The sequence below is a fragment of the Monopterus albus genome, unplaced genomic scaffold, assembly GCF_001952655.1.
Source record: "Monopterus albus unplaced genomic scaffold, M_albus_1.0 scaffold445.1, whole genome shotgun sequence".
Classification (NCBI taxonomy): Eukaryota; Metazoa; Chordata; class Actinopteri; order Synbranchiformes; family Synbranchidae; genus Monopterus; species Monopterus albus.
This window is the reverse complement of record NW_018128325.1, coordinates 94,348-111,378: the sequence shown is the minus strand read 5'-3', so window position 1 is coordinate 111,378 and position 17,031 is coordinate 94,348. Positions and strand designations below refer to the sequence as shown.

General features: G+C 43.0%; 3 protein-coding genes across 5 annotated transcripts in view; all 3 read right to left on the bottom strand.

Annotated features, from left to right (window-relative positions):
- LOC109952249 (flavin-containing monooxygenase FMO GS-OX-like 4) overlaps positions 1–4,553 on the bottom strand; it is a 5,468-nt gene extending 915 nt beyond the window's left edge. The window contains exons 1-9 of one of the 3 annotated variants that reach the window (XM_020587233.1): positions 4,462–4,553; positions 4,145–4,201; positions 3,143–3,355; positions 2,412–2,550; positions 1,936–2,078; positions 1,695–1,747; positions 1,027–1,151; positions 665–772; positions 208–417 (exon numbers count right to left, since the gene is read on the bottom strand). In XM_020587233.1, the coding sequence (XP_020442889.1) occupies positions 208–417; positions 665–772; positions 1,027–1,151; positions 1,695–1,747; positions 1,936–2,078; positions 2,412–2,550; positions 3,143–3,348 (984 nt within the window). In that variant the 5' untranslated portion in view covers positions 3,349–3,355; positions 4,145–4,201; positions 4,462–4,553. Of the gene's footprint in view, positions 1–207; positions 418–664; positions 773–1,026; positions 1,152–1,694; positions 1,748–1,935; positions 2,079–2,411; positions 2,551–3,142; positions 3,356–4,144; positions 4,217–4,461 lie in introns of all 3 variants that reach the window. The other 2 variants (XM_020587231.1, XM_020587232.1) reach the window with 2 other exon arrangements.
- Positions 4,375–10,292, bottom strand: med31 (mediator complex subunit 31). The gene is made up of 4 exons (XM_020587240.1): positions 10,078–10,292; positions 8,903–8,977; positions 7,972–8,068; positions 4,375–6,823 (listed from the first exon to the last, which is right to left on the bottom strand). Exons 1-4 carry the CDS (start codon positions 10,085–10,087, stop codon positions 6,544–6,546), a joined length of 462 nt encoding a protein of 153 aa, XP_020442896.1. The 5' UTR covers positions 10,088–10,292; the 3' UTR covers positions 4,375–6,543.
- Positions 10,293–10,467: 175 nt separating this feature from the next.
- Positions 10,468–17,031, bottom strand: part of LOC109952247 (solute carrier family 13 member 5-like) — a 14,131-nt gene continuing 7,567 nt past the window's right edge. The window contains exons 7-13 of the mRNA XM_020587225.1: positions 16,833–16,955; positions 15,975–16,187; positions 13,261–13,364; positions 12,993–13,105; positions 12,408–12,569; positions 11,960–12,097; positions 10,468–11,867 (exon numbers count right to left, since the gene is read on the bottom strand). Coding sequence (XP_020442881.1) covers positions 11,739–11,867; positions 11,960–12,097; positions 12,408–12,569; positions 12,993–13,105; positions 13,261–13,364; positions 15,975–16,187; positions 16,833–16,955 — 982 coding nt within the window. The 3' untranslated portion in view covers positions 10,468–11,738. The remainder of the gene's footprint in view (positions 11,868–11,959; positions 12,098–12,407; positions 12,570–12,992; positions 13,106–13,260; positions 13,365–15,974; positions 16,188–16,832; positions 16,956–17,031) is intronic.

Genomic DNA, 17,031 nt, shown 5'->3' with positions numbered 1-17,031 from the left:
AAATGACAAAGGCCACAAACAATTTCAAAACAGACAGGCTTTGTCTTTATTTCACAGCTGTTATTTTGTGGGCTGTTCATTCCTTTCCCCTTGTTTCATAGCTTGTCTCTCTACTTTCCTTTTGCTTCTTCTTCACTTTCTAACTTGTTTTGCTAAACAGTGTTTCACCTGTCACTCCTGACACTTGGATGAGCGTCCCTCACCCACCTGACAGTTGAAGTGGGGAAAGGGACAAATGATCTTGCAGATGCCAATGAAGAAGAGTGAAGGGCAGGCGGGAGGCAACAGGTAGCGGTACAGGGGAGAAACAGTGTGGTTTTGGATCTCCAGACCCAGCTGAGCTGCGTTCAGGAATGGAAACCAGAAATTGTACCCGGTGCAAAATATGAAGACGTCGGCTGTGCCCACTGAACCATCCTGTAACAGGGAGCTGTAGTTTAGTTTAGTTTTGAACATACAGAAAGCAGCTGTCAAAAAACATAATGGAGGATACTCTGAACCATCACTTATATTTCAGTGAGCGTTCTCCAACACATGCACATGATAAATGATTCAAATATGACAGGCTTGACGGCTAACAACACCTTCTTTAACAACAGATTGCCAGTTCACTGTTTAAAAGTAAGATAAGAGCAAAAAATGTCAATTGTTAGTGTAAAGGCACCTGGAAGCGAATGCTGCCGTCATCCTCGACCGCCACCACTGGGCTGGTCTGTTGAATCCCAGCAGGAAGAGGAAAGGTAAAGGGAGGATCACGATGACTCAGAGTCACCTGAACAGAGAGAATGAGACTCAGAAGAGTTGCTGCTTCACATATCTGTGAAACTAATTCATCTTGTCATTCAAACATGGAGCAGCTTTCCATTAATCTTCTTTATGGCTTTAAACATGAACGTGATTTAAGGAAAGTGACAACACTGGCTGACATTTGGAATCACATGGTTAAACCAGATCTTCAGTTACTATACAAAATGCACAGTTTGGTGACAAGTGCATCAGGTGGCACCGCAGTGTGCTGTCTGTTACCTTGGCACCAACTCTGGCCAGTTCGATGGAAATGTCCAGCCCTGAAGATTTGGCTCCCAGAACCACCACTGACTGACCCGAGAACAGCTCTGCATACCTGTAAGAGTGACTGTGGAGCACCTTGCCTACAAACACAGAGAGGAGAGACACAGGCCCAGATCATACTTAGCCTAACTTAGCTCAAAGACTGGAAGCATGGGGGGGATTTGTTTTGTTTTCTGATCTATTTATGTGTTCCCCTGCAATACTTTTTGCAAAGCTATGGATCTACTCATAATTTGGCAGCAAGTACACTGATACATTACTGTTCAATAATAAGCATGGTTCTGTAATAAGGACTTTCTGAACGAAAGCAGGAGGTTACCGTCACCGTGACCAGATTACACACACTACTATTGCACTATGCCCAAAATAAAATAAATGAACAACTGTGTTTGGTTCCACTAATTACATAGCCATGCTTCTTATTTAAGCAGTAATATTATATCAGTACTACTACTGATTTAATATTACTTTTCTTGTCTTTACTGTGATCACGTTTTAAAACCTTCAAGAGCACCGCAAGGCTCACTGGGTTAATGTAAGTGTGACACAGCGAGCACTAGGCCTCGCTGTCTCTGTTAATAAAACTGTTCTGTGTATAAAAACATAATGTATGGAGACTGTACCTTTAAAGTTCTCAATGCCTGGTATGTTTGGGATGTAAGGGTCGGAGTAGTGCCTTAAAGACAAACACAACAAAGGCAGCACTTTGGTGACACCAAGTGGCAACAGGTGGAAATGACACAGGAAATAACAGGAAGTGAGGTGTTGAAAATGAAAAATTAAAAAAGGGCTAAACTAAATCTACACACAGGATGAACAGATAAAAAAATGACAAAGTCGGGTGCACATTGTGTCACATTTTACCCTGAGCAGACAAAGACGGCGTCGAACGTTTCTGTCCTCTGACAACCCGACAAATCAGAAGACGTCACTTCCCATGTCATCCTGTCCTCCTTGTCCTCTGTTGTCATGACCACAGGCTTCACCATTTTCACTACAGTGTTGAACTGAAGTAAACATGATGAAAAAGAGTCACAACAGGGAAGCTCAAACTAAACATTATTTTCATTACAGAACAAACTAAGTGCATAATACGGGATATTTAAGTTACAGTATTTAGCAGATGCTTTGTCCAAAGCCACACAAAAAAACATTAGAATAACATCTAACATAAGGTGACCGTTCATTTACTGTGCATCCTAACACCTTAAGATCACTGAAATGCCAAGACTGTGAATGCATATGACAAAAGTGGCTTTTGTAACATAAGATTTTCATTTATTCTATATGTAATGAGACTGTGACGGCACAGTCAGATGATCAGCAGCAGCACGACTCACCCGGATGTGAGGCCGGATGTTGTGGCTCTGGCAGTATCTCTCCAGGTAGCTGAGAACCTCTTGATGGGACAGGAAGCTGTTCAGCTGGGACTCAAAGGGGAAATCAGGGAACATCATCACCTCCTTAGGCAGGTTGGTCCTGCAGGAAGGTCAGGAAACCAGAATAACCAGAAGTCATGCAAGTTTCTGAACCTTAACTTCCGCTACAGCTGCTAGTGACTAAAACCTTCAGAAGTAGCTGCCTTTATGTATAAATGTGTTTTAAGAGATGGTCGGACCTTCATCCAAGTTACAAATACAGACAAGCACAACCTATTTCAGGTAATAACACACATTCTAACATTCACAGTGTAGGCTGGAAACAGTTTGTGAAGCCTTCTGCAACAACGAACCCCACCCCAGCTGGAGTCAGGAATTAGCAAACCTGGAGTCCAGTCAGTGACACAAGACTGGAGCTGTGGGTTAACAACACTCTTGCTGCTGCTGATGTGAACCGTATCTCACAAAAAAAGAGACTGAGGACTGAAACTGAAGCTGTTGGTCTGCCCAAGCTTCACAAGGTTAGAGAACAATGTCAGAGCTTGGATCTTCTTCAGTCCACAGTCAGACAAACGGTCTATAAATGTGCACCCAAGTGATATGTAGTAAACCTGGGGATTTTAGGGGCCACAGGGTCCGGGCCCTGAGGCAGTGCCTGCTTCTGCAGTCTTCCTGTGCGCACACTAACACACCTGAGGTCTCTGTACATGCTGCTGAGGACCGGCCGGCCGTCGTCATACGTCCCGACACGCTCATTGTAACGCCAGGTGCCTCCGATGTTGTCAGTGAGCTCGAACACCACCGGAGGGGCGAAGCTGTTCAGACGGGACAGGATGTGTCTGGCTGTACAGAGGCCCGCCGGCCCGGCTCCAACAACTGCCACCCGCTGCAACATCATCCTTATCCTGAGGGAGAGAGAGCTGCTCATGTCTTTTCTGTGCAACCACACAACTGTAGACACACTGCAGGTAAACAACAAGACAGATGATTCATCTGCCCTGTGAATCAAAACAGACACATCACACCTGATCCAAGGGCTGGAGGAACATGTCTGATAGGTTTAAGTCTTTTCAAAATTCAAGGAGCTTTTTCTATCAGTGGCAACTGTCAGGCAAGTACGTAACACATGAACACAACACAGATGAGCACACCCACCGTACACAAATGTATCACACTAAACTAAGGGCTTAGGTTTGGTCTCAACATTGGTAGGGACATTAACCCCCATCCCAGGCTGAAAATACAGGCTTCAGCCAACGACCCTTCGTCCATGTGGAGAAACCTGAAAAACATCACTGGCTACAGAAGGCCTGTACGCCAAGACAACCAGAAGCAAGGACGGTTCCTTCCCCCTGATGAAGTTAACCCAAGTCTGTGCAACAAAATGACAGCCCTAAGGGAAATACCTTGTAAATATATTTTTGTACATATCTGAAAAACTGCATCTAAACTGTATATATATATATATAAGTACTTTATTTTTATTTTCCTAATACACATTTTTCTTTTTTGTTCCCTCAGTCTCATCTTGCTTACTTGTTGCCTGATGGAAGAAACTTGTACATACACGCTTGAGAGCCGCTGGATCACAGTCAAACTCCTCATGTATCCAACACACCCGCCCAGTAAAGCTGAATCTGATTCTAACCCATAAATACACTGGCAGATATAGTTTAGACAGTTTGTAAGCTCACCTACCAGTCTCAGTCCGCGTGGATCACATCTGAACTTTGAACAGCTGAGAAACACCCCTGTGAAGGCAAAAGCTGTAAATGTTTGAGCTAATTTACAGATTAATTCTCCACTCGCTGAAACACCACAACGTGTTAGAATCTAGCTAGAGGCTGTGTAGCGCACAGAATATGTTCTATCAAATACAACCTTTCTATTACTCGGTATAATAAACAATCAAATGTCGCGTTTTTTTTTTTTTTTACTGGTTCCGGTAACAGTATCCTAACAAGCGCTGAGGGGCCGTTACGTGAAACCGAGCTTTTAACAGGGGGTTCACCTCTTGACGGGGGGACACTTTTTCGAGACAAGTCCGGGATCCCGAACGTTAGAATATAAATATACAGGAAACGCTGGGAGTGAATCGGCGAGAGCCACACTTGGAAGGGGGGCCGATTGTCGTTAATACGGCGCTACAGCGATAACGCGACGACGGACGTGAAGAGAAAGGTCAACGGCTCAACTTCCGATACGCGTCCTTCACAATAAAAGCTCTAATACTAAACTATATGAGCAAAAACTGCACAAAGACGGTCTTATGCTTCATCACAGTTAATGAATTTGTTGTGGATAAAAAAAAAAAAAAACTATACTGGGGACAATTATTACTAGACAGTGGTGGAAATAAGTACTTCACTAAAAAGTATGAGTCGTCAATACTAATTAAACTACTCAGAAGGATATCAGGCACTTCAAATTATAAGTCGGTTAACATCAGCTGTATAACTTGATGCAAATACTTCTCTACTTTTACTTAATTAAAATGTTGGATGCAGGACGTTCTAACTATTTTCCATGTGGCATTTCTATTTTCACTCAAGTAAAAGGCTGAGTGAAAGGAAAAGGAACATTTTTACAAAACAAATCATTAAAAATAACAATGATCCACATATATTGATATTACAGACACATCCATTAAAATGCAAGTTATTCAATAAATACAAAGGCTGGAATATAAACATGTATGATTATTTGAACTACTAAATAAGTGTAATTATTTAGCATTTACACAAACATTTTATTTAGGGCTGAAACCAGTAATTATTTTCATGGATGAAACTGCTGCATATTTTTTTCCAATTAACTTATCAATAACTGTCTTAAAAGTGTAATAATATAGTGAAAAGTGCATATTATTTCCATCATTCAGTTTTATCCAGACCTGTGATTTTATTCAACCAAAAGCCAAAGATATTCAGTTTACTGTCACATGACAATGAAAACAGCAAATCATTCACATTGCCTAAAAAGTGACTAAAACAATTATTTATTTAATACACTGTGAACTGTCTCCTGCAGGAGAAATACTGCAGCAGCAGTAGAGCTCCTCCAGTCGGTCAGGACGTTTCCTTAGAGCTTTGACTTCTGGACACGGCTTAATCGACTTTTGTGATGGAGACATTTCTGGACCCATATCCATCCTGGGTTTTGCTATGCTGCAGTCGCGTCATTGCTCTTCACAGCATGTACATTTCAAACACAATTTCTGACCATCTTACAAGTCTGTATTTTCAGCTTTGGAATCCAATTCTATGATCAGCGAGTGACATGTTTGTGTTTCAGTACAAGTCCAGATGCTTTCCCCTGCCCCCTGTCATTCTGTGTCAGGTAAAATCTGCTCTGCATGACAAGTGTAGAAGGAAGATGTCGTCACTGCTGCTGAGCTGAGAAACATGGTGACTCTACATTCAGCTGAGAAACGTTAAAGCTGTGTCCGAGATCATTCAGACACTGCGCCTCCATTACAGTCTGTCCACTGGAGAGCGCTGACAAGCCTATGCAAAACATCCCCAAGGTTGGTACTCACATAATGAGCAAGCGTGCGGCCAGCATGAACACCTACAGACACCTATCCCGGAGCATGGACGCCTTTGGGGCAAAACCACCTCCCAGGAACTTAATGTAGACCCTGGCTCCTCTGACTGGAGCACAGCCTGGCAAACTGAGCTTCTCAAGGGTTCCCGTTTCCTAGGAAAAGCTCCTGTGGTGGAAACACATCTGTTAAAAGGATCACCTGCTGCCTAGTGCCACAGTGCTTGAATTGAGGAAAGAGTCAAAGTGGAGCTCCTGACATGATACTTGCTGTAGTGATGAATCAGTTCTGTGGAAACAGATGTTACACTGAATTCATCGAGACAGCAGGGAGGCATTTGGTCTTTGCACTGAAGAACACTGTCTCTAATTTAAACCGGCCCCAAGTAAAGGTCTTGGACAGTATTTGCAAACTTCCAGTATTCTGGTCACAACTCGTTAATAAGCACATCTAAGGAATTCCAACTAAAACCTTTGTGTGTTCAGGTAAAACAAAAAAAGAAGAGAAGAGAACCTGGCCGCTATGTGGCGGTCAGGCTTTTTTAAACTCTCACATATGGTACCAGCCTCCACACTCCAGTGTCAGTGGAGCTATGGTCCACACGACCTCGCCCCACCTCCAGTGAGCGGGTGCCCCGGGGGGCGCCTGCCGCTGCTGTGCCTGCTGCTGTTCGGCCAGCGCCTGCTGCAGCCGGGTGCGTTTCCTGGAGTAGTGCTGCCAGTGCAACAGCTGCTGCTCATCGATGAACTTGGCGCACTGAGCGTTGACCAGCTCCTTCCTGAAGTGCTCGTACTGCAGCAGCTCCAACATGTGCAGGCAGTGAGGATACCTGGGAGGACAGGTGACCAACAGGAAGTCAGCTCTGACACACACTGACACTATCTGCTCATTACATAACAGGACAGACTGTAAACCTGTAGAGATTCACACATCAAGAAACCAGACTGTTTAAATAGATGTGAAATTATGTGCATGTCTCCCTGAGATGGTCCTGAAAAAGCTGCCTGGGGCTGATTGTCCCCACCGCAGATGTGGCAACACAAATGTGGGCCATTGTAAAATATGTTTTCTTCTCTCCATTCACTAAGGCACATTTTGATTTTCCATCCAGAATGCTTAATTTATCATACTGTATTCTCACACAGAAAATACTGTGCACGTTAATTAATTTAGCATGACAGTGAAAAAAACATGTGCCCAGAGCTAAACTTCCTAAGGATGACATCAATAATGAACTAAATTAATGTCCATGTCCACATTCATTCTTCAAAAGCCACGGACTGTGTGCCGCTCCTGTGTCTGGATCCGTTTTACAAAACCTGTTGTGATAAACAGTGATGGGGACTAGAGACATGACCAGTTCAACTACATTTTGTGATGTTAACGAAATGGTCGTTTTTTTTATCAAACAAAGGGAAGGAAATCCAATAATACGTCTGCTGGGGACTACTTTCAACGGCAGATTAATCCACATCCGGTGCTGCAATTTATTGACAGAGATAAAATACAAAATGTGAAGATATCTCTGGCCAGAGGTTCAGAAGTGTGAAATGCCAGACCTCTAGACTGAAAAACTCTTTCTTTCCCTCTGCCATCAGACTCTTAAACAGCTGAGGAGTTTATTACCAGGAAATACGTCATGTACTGATGACCTGTAATGTTTACATTCTCATGTTTGCACATGCATAATTGCACATTGACTGTTGACTACTGCACATGCTGCTCCCATGCAGCATATATTCTCTCATTATATTCTTATATATTTTTATTATATTGCTGCATTTGCTGCTTAAAGTGCCTTAGATTTTGTGTTACTTATTCATCTACTTTATATTTCATTTGTATTTTGTGGCATTCATGTGGACGGCAAAGTAAGAATTTCATTGTACAGGGAAACACGTCTCCTAACTGTGCATATGACAAATAAACACCTTGACTTTGACAGAGAGCATGTGTAAGGAGAGCAGGCTGCCTTACTTGAGGAACTTGGCATACTCGGGCTCCTTCCAGTACAGCAGGTACTTCAGGTAGTTAATAAAGGGTCTCTCCCTCAGGTAACCTCTTTGAGCCAAAACTGGACACACACAGGACAGGGTTAGCAGCCACACATTTCAGACCAGTGCTGCACTGATATCTTATGAAACTATACACTACATGACACTGCAGAAAGTATCTGGACAGCCATGGGCATTAATGCTCTGCTGAAACATCCTCCACTCTACTGATTTCAGTCTTCGCAAAAGATGCTGAAGCAGCTGCTACATCAGTGAGGTCCAGTACTGATGCTGGTGACCAGGTCTGGCTCACAGTCAGGGTTCCAGTTCATCCTGAAGGTGCTGGATGGGTCTGTGCAGGACAGTCAAGCTCCAAACCGCACTGGCCTTCAGACACTGACAGGTCTGCTTTTGTATTTAAGATTTGGGGTTTTTAAAGACCTGGGGGTTGTCGTTCTGGAGGTAAACATGCACATGGTGGGGTAATTTCTAGGCTAATTCCAGTATTGTTGCACTTCATGTATTTAAATGTGTTGACCTTTTGGCCGACCAGAACTAAATCAATATAACTGTACTGCTGGTAGTGTGGAGAGAGCTTTGAATCTGTGTTCAGACATTCATGTTCTGATAAGACTGGTATCTGCATTATCATTTCCTAAGAGGTGTTCTGGAAACAACTATGTACCCTGATACTAACTAAAGGCAAAACAGAGACAATGGTATGATATTTACATTATTTAGAAGTTTTAAGAGAGAAACTTTCTTTAATCAACTGTTACTTTACTTAAAACTTGCAGAACAGTTAATTCAATAAGTCACCTATGAAAAACAAACAAAAATTACTCAGTTATTATAGTAACAAAGAGTGTCACACAACAAATGAATCTGATGAGACCGGGGCCCATGCCACTCACAGTTCAGGTAGTTGGGGTTGGCCAGACATTGGACGAACTCCAGCTCCGACTGGAAACGGTTCCTGGCCTGCTCATCTGCAAGGCAAGTTTGGCATAGCACATTTCCATACACAAAGGCAATTCAAAGTGCTTTACATAATGCATATGTACATAAAAAAATACCTGTATCACAAACAAATGCAGTGGTTTAACAGTTACACAACAACCAGCAGCAACATGACACTGAATTAATTATGGTCAATTTTAGGAGGCACAGATTTAGAGAATGTACAATGAGTCTCAATCAGCCTGGTTCCACTAAATTTTTATTTGAATTTTAAAAGGAACTAAAAATGAAAATGTGCATGTGTCATTAAAACACTGTAGTGCACCAGCCTATTCAAGCGTGCAGCAACTTAACTTTGCACTGCCTAATACTGGAAGCAGTCTCTGGTCAGTTAAACAATTCACTACATTTACTGGTGAACTGAATAGGCGCCGATTTGACGAGACAATCTCAGCTATTTAGAAAATGTCTTAGGCAAAGTACTAATATACACATATGTTTATCCATAAACAAGGACGTCCTTAACTGGACTAATTTCTAAAGTAGTTTGGAACAGCACTGTCTCTATACGAGGAACGCAGCAAAACAAGTCGATAAATAACTAGCAGTTGCTACAAGGATGGCAACACTTATCAGCGTTAACAACGTCTTCATTAAGATGCTGAATGTATGTAAACAATGAGAATGTAACTAATATAACCCTGTAAACAAACACCCCAACACTGAACCCGTTAACCAGACTCTATTCAAGGATCTGACAATTTAACGCAGTTTTTGTTTATCAGCGGAATACTCGAAGTTCCTAATTATCATTCGACTACAAACCCGCGTGATTCACCAAGCAGTAAATAATATCAATAACACATAAATATTTTATTTTCACAACTTCACATGAACTAAATTTAAATACTGTTCAAATACCAGCGGGGAATCATATTTGCCAAATGAAAGAGTCGGTCTTATCTACACCGAATGACATCTTCTGTCACTTCCAAACACTTACTCTTAACAAACATCAAAATCCGGATTAAAGTAAATCAATTTATTGATGGCAGTTCATTATTTCCACACGACGAATGCTAACAAGCTAATGTTAGCAAACCAAGAAGCCACAACAACGGCTACAAACCTGTTTCCATGACGGCGGCTACGGACAGATGCGGTCCTTAAAACAGCACACTTTCGCTAACTGTCAATCAATCAAATTTATTTTGACGATGTTACAATAAGAACAAATAAAATAAGAGCAAATATTCTTTGTCTCTGTCACTATTTAATCACCACCACAAAGCGTACGCATCCATATTTGAAGAAAAGCAGTAGTCATTACGACATTTACGTCACTTTATGGCACCTGCTGTTCATTGTCTGATCGCGAGAGGGAGACATTTGCCAAAGGAATAACTATCAGGTTCCTGTGGTGTCCTCCCTAACATAAACAGTTTGCATTAATATAATATTATTGCTTTAATTACACAATCAAAAGACTGTGGACACACATTTCTTTAAAGATAAACTTTTATTAACACCAAATAAAACTATTGCCATAAGCATCAACATGGTACAAAACTGTGGAAATTACATATGTACAGTACACATTAACTCACTCACGTTACAACTGTTACTCAGTAAAACTAATGTTTAAACATAAAAAAATACAGTATATATTTTTATTTAAGGGCCACTGTGGCTCAGGAAGTAGAGCAGGTCATCTCCTAACCAGAAGGTTGGCGGTTTGATTTCTGGCTTCTCCAGTCCACTTGTCAAAGTTGCCTTGAGCAAAGCGCCAAACCCCCAGTTGTTCCTAGTGACATCACCAGTGTGTGAATTTGTGAGTGCGAATGGGTGAATGGCCAAATAATGTGAAAGCACTTTGAGCTTGCTGAAATGTAGAGAAAAGTACTGTAGAAGCATGAGAGCATTTACCATTTTGTAATAATTTGATTGGAATTCACAGTGATGAGAGTTGTATCCTGTCAGACAGAAAATGCCTGATCTAAATAACAAGTATAAAAATACCACAAAAAAATGAAGTTATATAGAAAAAAACTGACCTGTCAGCTACAGTGATCAGACTTTTCAAGGCTTTTAACTACATTTCAACTATGCATATATTTTCATACGATTACACTTCACATTACACTTTACCAGACTTACATAAGAGGCATGAGTTTTAATTCTAATTTACACTGTTGTGTATTTGAGTTTATTCAACCCTCCTGGATTTCTGCTCTGCTCTTGTTCTGACTGGCTGTTAATGCAAACCAGCCTGGCTTCCTTTTTGTTTAGCTTTTATCTTGATAGCTTGAGTATAACATTTCCTTTCACGGCAATAATCCACTGTGGAAGATATCTAAACCTCAGTGTTTCTTTTATCTGGTGTATACTGCAGATGTTTGTTCTTGCGTCCGTGGGCATTACTTTTTATTTGATCTGAAAACCAGCTTTTATTTAACAGTTGATGTCATGGTCCTAGGTGCAGCTCTGGAGACTGATGCTACCATTAGTTAGCAGTGGAAGCTGCTAACAGGATTATAAAAATCAACCAGTCCTGCTAAACACAGGTCTTTCAGTGGAGCCAGTTTCACAGTGAAAGCTCTGGGAATCCACTCCACATCAGAAATGAGAAGGTCCAAACATCGAGACAATGTTTCTGCCTGTTCAGATCCACCAGAAAGTTTCACCCCAACGCCATCCAGAGTCCAGTGATAGGGCTGAGATGTTTGATAAAACATGTTTGATAAAACATGTTTGACCGGCAGCAGCAGGTTGCAGACAGCAGAGGATGGCCTACACAGGTGCAGTGGCATTCGCCCACGAAGGGAACGAGTCCAGGGAAAACATAATGCGACCCCAGCTGTTGATGGCTAGACTGATGCAGCCGATCCCGATGACATTCATTACTGCTCCAGTTTTAGCCTGACAGGGTGAAGCAGGAGGAAGAACTTATTATGGCTTCATGGGTGGGTCTGAATCGTGTTGTTCCAGACCCCAAACAAAGCAGGACTCACCATGTCAGACACTTTGAGGAAGCCGTAGGAGAAGACAATGGCATTGGGAGGTGTGGCCACAGGCAGCATGAAGGCAAAGGAGGCGCTGAGGGTGCAGGGGATCATCACGTACAAAGGGTTCAGGCTTATAGACTGGCACTGGGCAGAGCACACACAGAAACAGCTCAGAAAATGTGAACATAGAAAAACAGCATCTCATGTCCTGGAATGAATCCTAACACTTGTTGCCTCTGCTTTACACTTCCTCCCAAGATGTTTCACATTAAAAGCCTTCCAGTGACTCAAACGGCAAATTATGCCTGGTTCTAAGAAGGCTTTTAATGTGAAACATCTGTAGGATGTGCAGCATCTCAGCAGTGACCCTGCCCTCTCCGAGTCCTGCTGCATGCTGATAATGAGCGACTGTCACACTGTGAATACACCGTATGTACTGTGAGTGTTTTGGCACCATGGAGGCCAGGATGGGCAGGAACAGCGTTGCCGTCGCGACGTTGCTCGTGCACTCGGTGAAGGTGGCGACAAGGAGGCAGAGAACGACGGCGATGGCCCAGGGAGGGATGGAGTGGAGCGGCGTCATTTGAGCACCAAGCCAGTGGGACAGACCGGACTCCTGACAACACACACACACACATCATGTCAGGTCTGAGGGATGTAAGACTGCTGTGGTGCAGGGCTGTGGGCAGGTGTGCACTCTGAAGATGTCCTCCCTGATTAGACCTGTCTTTACCTCAGACTTGTTTCTACTTTCCAATCATGTTCCCAGAGTCTGATCTGCTTTGCTTCCAAGAACATTTTCCAAAAAGTCCTCAGTTTTTAAAACATCATTATTTTCCACAAATGCTCTCTCTGGTTCTGACATTTGAATTATTATTCTGTAGCTTCCTGGAAACCTTGCTCAGTTTAGATGTATACATGCATATGTGAATGTGCACTACATACATGAATCATACTCATTTTATTTCCAGTAACTTAAAGACCAAATTCTCTCCCTACAGATCTAAAACTAATTCTCATAGAGATACAACACACGCACCTCGCTGCCCTTGGCAAGGGCAAAGCCTCCTCCCAGCAGCAGAACGATGTTCCAGGGCATCTTCTTCTGAGTCACCTGCCAGGTGAGCAGTGCGGGGGCGGGGCCTCGGGACTCTGATTGCATTAAAAAAAACAACTGGTAACACATACATAAATTAAAGTTGTTGCTGTGTACAGTATATGTATGTGTTACCAGTGTGTCTGTGTAAGTACTTCTATGTATATCTGTGTGCTTCTGTTATTTATGTGTGTGTGTGTGTGTGTGTTACCTGCACCGAAGCTCCTCCAGCAGCATAGGTAGCGTGGCGGCTCACACGGAAGGACAAACAACAGAAAAGCAACAAACAGAGCGACGGTGGCATCAGTGACGAACCTGTGGAGAAACAGATGGAGCCCAGTGCCACATTTACTTTGGTCATTCATCAGCCACTTCCCTGAATAATCCACTGTGAAAGTGAGAAATCAGATATTTGACCTTTGGCCTAAGAGGAGACACTGATCACACAGCTCCTAACCTGTAGGTGTCTGTTTGCAGAAAAGCTGTCTCACTCCTATAACTGGTGACATGAAGCAAAAGCAACATGACTCCAGACGGAGGGACTGTTCTCTCTGAAGGCGTTTAATTTGAAACATTCGGGAAACCACCACAAATCTGAAAGATATTCAGTCAATCTTATTTCAGTTATAATACTGGAACAACATTACTCCATCTTTTCTGGACAAATTAACTTATGTGGAAAATTATAAAAAAAACCCTGAATTAACCGACTGTAAATATATACTGAGAAAAGCAGAAATACTCCTGATGAAACATCACTTCCTGTTGATGCAGATCTGCTGCCAGACAGCTGCTCACTTCATGAATGGAGATTTCATCACAAAGTATTTTTGTTTGCCTGTACCCAGTGACCAAACAGGACCGGGATATTTCAAAATCTATGTCCAGTGCATGTCATGTGTGTTTTTTTCAAAGTTTTATTCAACAAACTACAGGTCTCTGACTTTGTCTGCCTGCTGTTTGCTGAACAGGTCAGGGACAGCTACTTCCTACTCAACACCACACTATGACAGTGAACCAGAACAGTAACTGTAAAGCTGTGTGAAGCTGAGGGGAGCTGCAGGTTCATCACTCCCAGAGACACCTGAGCATTAAACCTGTCCTCATATTATTTCACACACTGTTGGTATAACAGTGTCGGTTACAGTCGCTGCAATCACAGCTCCTTGTCCTTATCTGTGCAGTGAGACTGGTTGGTTTTAAACATTGCTGTCAGATGTCAAAATGTCCCAGTAAGTCCCTAAAAAGCCTTCAGTTAATCCAGAATGCTGCAGCCAGAGTACTGACAGGAACTAGCAAGAGAGATCATATCTCTCCCATATTAGCTTCTCTCCACTGGCTCCCTGTAAAATTCAGAATAGAATTTAAAATCCTTCTCCTAACATACAAAGCCCTTAATGACAAGGCTCCATCGTATCTTATCTCTGACGAGCAGTCACCAGCCACATCGACCTGATCAGTGTTTGATTGTTGTGTCTTGTTGCTTTTCTTCTTTTGTCTCTCCTCTATCCACTCACCCCAACCGGTCGAGGCAGAAGGCCGCCCACCAAGAGCCGGGGTCTGTCGGAGGTTTCTTTCGTTAAAGGAAGTTTTTCCTCCCCTCTGACGCCAAGTGTTACTCAAGGGGGATTTGTTGGGTTTTCCTCTATAATATTAATAATAGTAAGGTCTAGACTTGACGGCTGTTCAATTAAACAGCTGTCAGTGCCTGACATTGACTGAAGGTCAGGTACAAACATCTGAATTTCACTATCAGCCCGTGTAAACAGGAAACACTGAAATCAACTGTTTGCACAAACTGCAGCTCCAAGGCGACCGACCTTTAAAACCAGGTCTGGATCGTGCACGTGTCCGGTGACCTCTGACCCCTGGCGTATCAGGCTGATTTTAGCCGTCCTTTTTGGCTTCTTTCTCTGACTCATGACTCAGCTTCTTGTCCATGTGGCGTAAAATTTATTAATGAAACACTGAAGAATTATTTTCCTGTGGATTTGAGTGATGACATGTATTTACAGAGCAGGACAGAGGAAGCTCCTGGAGGTTTATCAACGTGAAATGAATATTAATGTCACACACACTTCAGGCTAAGAAGTCTGTATTCCTTCAGCTGTATTAGAGACACAACATCTGACTGACGTTCACACCAACATCTGGGTGAGGCACCAGATGTTTAGGTGAACAGCTTTTCGTCAAACACACACATCCCTCACTGCATTTCAGCTGACACAAAACTAAACATTTAAACATGACTGATTAATGTTTGAACATGGTGCCTTTGGTTGTTATAACTAACATTAAGTTCTTCTTTCTTTTCCTCGCGTTATGTTCCCTCGGATTACGTGGTAACCCCCTGGTGGGGCCTGAACCCTTGGTTGGGAGCCATTACATTAAACTAGCTGTATATAAAGTAGTAAAACACTGCAGAAGCACAGGAGGCATTTCACTGCACTACCACTAGTTGGTAACTAGCAACTGTCTTCTGCAGTTTGTCCACATGCTTCTTTTTGTTGGTCAAATAATAATCTGACTAGAAGTAGTGGCTTTTGTGTAAAAACTTAAAGAAGACATCCTGAGATGTGTCATTCTGAGCAGGCTAATGAGGTGTGTGGGTGATGTCAGTGCAGCGTGTAAATCTGGACCACAGGTCAAAAACACAGCAGTTGTACCCATAGGACATTTGCTCTGTTTGTTTTTGAGCCTTTGATTCCTGTTTGTTCAGGGGCTTTGTCTTGAGGCGAGGTGTGCGCTGAACTGCAGTCTGGGTTCATGCCTTCATGTGGGGAGGCGACAGTGGAGTGGGTAGAGCAGTCGTCTCCCAACTTGAAGGTTTGAATCTCGGTGCCGGGGAACAAAAAGGCTCCTCAGTTTGAAGCTTGCTAAACAAAAAAACAACAACATGTACTCATTTATTCTTTTGGTACTCACTCAGCCCTGGTGTTGAAGACATGCGTGGCCCAGCCGTCCATGAAGCGGGGGTCTCGTGTGAACCACAGTGCCACCATGAGGATGAAGAGTGCCAGGACGCTGACCTCCCCGTAACTCATGGGTCCCAGGCGACGGTGCTCCTCCTTGATCACTTCGTACGCTGCTCGTTCCTTTTCTGACTGGACTGCCCTGCACCCCCACGTCCTCCGCAGGCTGCACCACAACAGGAAACACAAGTCACAGCTTTGGATATTTTATACAAATCGTGAATGAACATGCAGGTTATTTTTTCCATCGCGTTCATGGGAAATGTGACTGAGCCTGACTATTGGTGAGACAGAGGCAGTGGGCACCAGCACGTGTACACTTAGGCCTGAAACATACTTCACACAAGTGCACACACAAAAATGACAACACCTGGCCCAACACAGACATCCCCGGGGAACATAGTCCACGTAGTCTTTATGCACTGTTGGATGATTAAGCTCAGTCCATAAGGGGGCGACAGCTGTAACCCCATCTGAATGAAGAGGTGATGAAGTATCATAAGTACATCTGTACATATGAACATGTCAGAGCTTCGTCGAACTGGTCAGCCATGGTTGTTCTGAGCAGAAGTTAACCGAGATGGAAGGGATCAGCTCTGTCTTATTGTTTCAGTTTGTTTGCGTAGTGGCAACACTCAGACCGCAACTCACGCTCGTGTCACGTTAGGATTTTCATGTAACACACGCAATGACACGTCTGTGTTTGCATACTTGTGTGAAGTATGTTTAGGGTCTTACATTTCACAGTGAGTAACATAAGTGGACTTTGATTCACAGAGAAGAAATAAAGTGTTTGCTTGAAGTGACTCACTTGCAGCCAATGTAGAGAAACTGCAGCCAGAACCAGGCGAGTGTCAGCATCAGCACCATGGTGGGGAAGGCGAACACAAACCAGGACGCAAAGTTGATCACGTCATTGTTGTGAGGGAAGAGTCTGGCACAAAGAGTCACACAGGAAGCTTACACACTGTTCTGCTGCCACAAATACTCGTTAGAGACCAAATGTGGAT

Coding starts and splice junctions, on each gene's coding strand:
- med31 (XM_020587240.1), bottom strand. Junction 8,069..8,902: donor CAACCCCAACTACCTGAACT/GTGAGTGGCATG, acceptor GTGTGTGTCCAG/TTTTGGCTCAAAGAGGTTAC. Junction 6,824..7,971: donor GAGTATGCCAAGTTCCTCAA/GTAAGGCAGCCT, acceptor CTGTCCTCCCAG/GTATCCTCACTGCCTGCACA.